Here is a 3,211-nt window from a genome sequence, read left to right as displayed (position 1 = left end):
TGATTCGGTCTTCGTTAATTATTTATATAAACACTAAATCGATTTGATTATGTATTTAGGCATTAATCGATTCCACTTCTCCGGTGTTGCAGCAGCATGTTCGGACCGCCGGTATGTTATAGTTTCTTTCTCATTTGATTTGGTGTTCGTTAATTATTTATATAAACACTAAATCGACTTCATTATGTACTTAGGCATTAATTGATTAATAAGCGTCATCTTCGGTGTTCGTTAGTTATTTATATAATTAGGTTAGATCAAGTTATATTACTCTGTCATCAACTCGATTACATTCGCTGTTCGTTAAATTTATTTTATATAAACACTAAACTGATTTCATCATGTATTTAGGGATTAATCGATTTCCACTTCTCCGGTGTTGCAGCAGCATGTTCGGACCGCCGGTATGTTATAGTTGCTTTCTCATTTGATTTGGTGTTCGTTAATTATTTATACAAACACTAAATCGATTTCATTATGTACTTAGGCATTAATTGATTAATAAGCGTCATCTTCGGTGTTCGTTAGTTATTTATATAATTAAGTTAGATCAAGTTATTTTATATATTACTCTGTTGCAGCACCCGCCACCGCCACCGCACCAGCCACCGCCACCGCCAGTATGCTATAGTTTTTGCTTTCTGATTTGATTCGTTGTTCTTTAACTATTAATATAAAGCCTACATCGATTTGATTATGTATTTAGGCATTAATCGATTCCACTTCTCCGGTGTTGCAGCAGCATGTTCGGACCGCCGGTATGTTATAGTTGTTGCTTTCTCATTTGATTCGGTCTTCGTTAATTATTTATATAAACACTAAATTGATTTCATTATGTATTTAGGCATTAATCGATTCCACTTCTACGGTGTTGCAGCAGCATGTTCGGACCGCCGGTATGTTATAGTTGCTTTCTCATTTGATTTGGTGTTCGTTAATTATTTATATAAACACTAAATCGACTTCATTATCTACGTAGGCATTAATTGATTAATAAGCGTCATCTTCGGTGTTCGTTAGTTATTTATATAATTAAGTTAGATCAAGTTATATTACTCTGTCATCAACTTGAATACATTCGTTGTTCGTTAAATTTATTTTATATATACAATTTGTTAACTTGATTGATTTATGCTCAATCAAATTACTATGTTAAGTCTGGACTTTTAAAAAGAGAATCTTTTTTTGTAACATGAGATACGAAAAATTTATAAAAAAAAATAGACATTCAAATAAATTATAATACACATTTTTTTTCGTAAAGACATTAAATTTATATTAATCATGATGAAAATTGAATACTTATGCAGCTTAAAATTCGGACTAATATACGCTCATTCAATAATTCTTTAATTAGGTAAATTTATATTAAATATATAATTTTTTAGGTTGACTGATTTATGCTCAATCCATTATCTATGTTAACTTTTGACTTATATAAATATATATTTACCCCAATTTATAATTGCTTTAATTAAGGTCAAAATTTACTAACGTAAATCATGGGCACTGATTAATTTATAACTTTTAAATTTAATGTATTTTTGTTAACATAAAAGGAATAACTAAATAAAATCATGTGACAGAATAATTTTGATACCTTACGTAAGCCTATATGAAAACGTTTAACTAACTAATTTCAACTTTAATTAACATATATATGTAAACTGTTTGGCATATATATGAAAATATTCTGTTTGACTATGCTTTGTATTTAACACATTTCTAATACTTTTAATTACGGAAAATAATAACTAACGAAAATCAAGGCCCCAGATTGGTTATTAACTTTTATATTTCTTCTATTTTTGTTAACATAAAAATAATATGTTTGCCATATATATCAAATTATTCTGTTTGCATTTGCTATATATTCTTTAATAACAATCCACCCTCATCACCATCGAAGTCGATCTAACTACCATGGTAATTCAATTGTTCTCTCCCTTTAATTTATATAGTTTGTTATATCTTATTACTTACGAAATACAACACCTTTTTTTAACAATGTCTCTAATACACAGAAACATGGAGCCAAAAAATTTGATCAAACTTAGGGAGCTTGATGCTACCAAGACAAACTATGCAATCAAAGTTCGAGTTGTTAGACTATGGAGAAAACCAAACAACAAGAACCCTAACGAAATTTGGTCGATTGAAATGATTATAATGGATGAGGAGGTAAATATTTACCAAATTTTTTTTCTTTTTATAATATTCAGCACTCTCAACTACATAAATTTTCAGGGAACAAAGATGCAGGCAAGCGTGTTCAAAACTTACTTTCCTAAGTTTGAAGAACATCTCCGAGAGAATGAGTGCTACTTCATTTTTAGGCCCACACTGGCCGACAATGACGCAAAAATCAAGCATGTGGACAATGGCCAGAAAATTTCTTTCCTTTGGCAAACAGACCTAAAAAAATGCACCACCTTCAAAGGCTCCAAGTATGGTTTTGAATTCACCAATTTTGGTTCCATTTTAAAAGACCCTCTACCTCAGTACACTAGACTCGGTTAGATACCGTATTATTTTATTTATTATTTACTCTTAATTGTTTAACACACATTAAAACTCTTAATGCTCTAACTTTATTTCACACTAGATATTATTGGATATGTTTACAAATGCTATGAGGTGGAGAAGAAACCGGTAAGAGGTGGCAAAGAAGCAATCAAGATGGAGATCAAATTAGAAGATCTGGAGTAAGCAACTCAAATTTTACTTTTTTTTTATTCATTTCCACTTAACTATATTTATGTTATCCATATCAATAATCTTACAGAGGTAGACACATCATATTAACCTTGTGGGAGGAATATTGTCAGCAAATGTTGAACTACATGCAAAATAAGCAACAGGCTCATGTTTTCCTAATTCTTCAATTCGGAAATCTGCATATATACGGACGTAAGTAAAAAATCATGTCATTATTTCATTGTACTTTAAATAACTAACGAATTTATGTTATTACAGATAACAGGACTGTTTCTAATGTTTATGATACGACGCGGTTGTTTATAAATTCACCAATTGATGAAATCCTAGAATTTAAGAAAAGGTACATTGTTATTATATATGTTTAAAATAATTACCATTTATATTTACCTTTACTTTCTAAAGGTAATACTATTATTGTAATGCTATAATTTAAAAATATAATCTGTACAGCCCATTCTTCCATACCAAATTTGTGATCGTACAATTGTAA

General features: G+C 29.9%; 1 protein-coding gene across 1 annotated transcript; it reads left to right on the top strand.

Moving 5' to 3' along the window:
- Positions 1-2,028: 2,028 nt before the first annotated feature.
- LOC143628935 (replication protein A 70 kDa DNA-binding subunit A-like) lies at positions 2,029-3,211 on the top strand. Its single transcript, XM_077098368.1, has 6 exons — positions 2,029-2,181; positions 2,248-2,515; positions 2,606-2,705; positions 2,786-2,910; positions 2,977-3,061; positions 3,172-3,211. The coding sequence occupies exons 1-6, from the start codon at positions 2,029-2,031 to the stop codon at positions 3,209-3,211; spliced, it is 771 nt and encodes a 256-aa protein (XP_076954483.1).

This window comes from Bidens hawaiensis, unplaced genomic scaffold (assembly GCF_021521415.1).
Source record: "Bidens hawaiensis isolate Kalapana, Puna unplaced genomic scaffold, B.hawaiensis_p1.1 tig00005104_1, whole genome shotgun sequence".
Classification (NCBI taxonomy): Eukaryota; Viridiplantae; Streptophyta; class Magnoliopsida; order Asterales; family Asteraceae; genus Bidens; species Bidens hawaiensis.
The sequence above is the reverse complement of the archived record's forward strand: the minus strand, read 5'-3'. Positions and strand labels throughout refer to the sequence as shown.

Coding starts and splice junctions, on each gene's coding strand:
- LOC143628935 (XM_077098368.1), top strand. CDS start 2,029: ATGGAGCCAAAAAATTTGATCAAACTTAGGGAGCTTGATGCTACCAAG. Junction 2,182..2,247: donor TGATTATAATGGATGAGGAG/GTAAATATTTAC, acceptor ATAAATTTTCAG/GGAACAAAGATGCAGGCAAG. Junction 2,911..2,976: donor AAATCTGCATATATACGGAC/GTAAGTAAAAAA, acceptor ATGTTATTACAG/ATAACAGGACTGTTTCTAAT.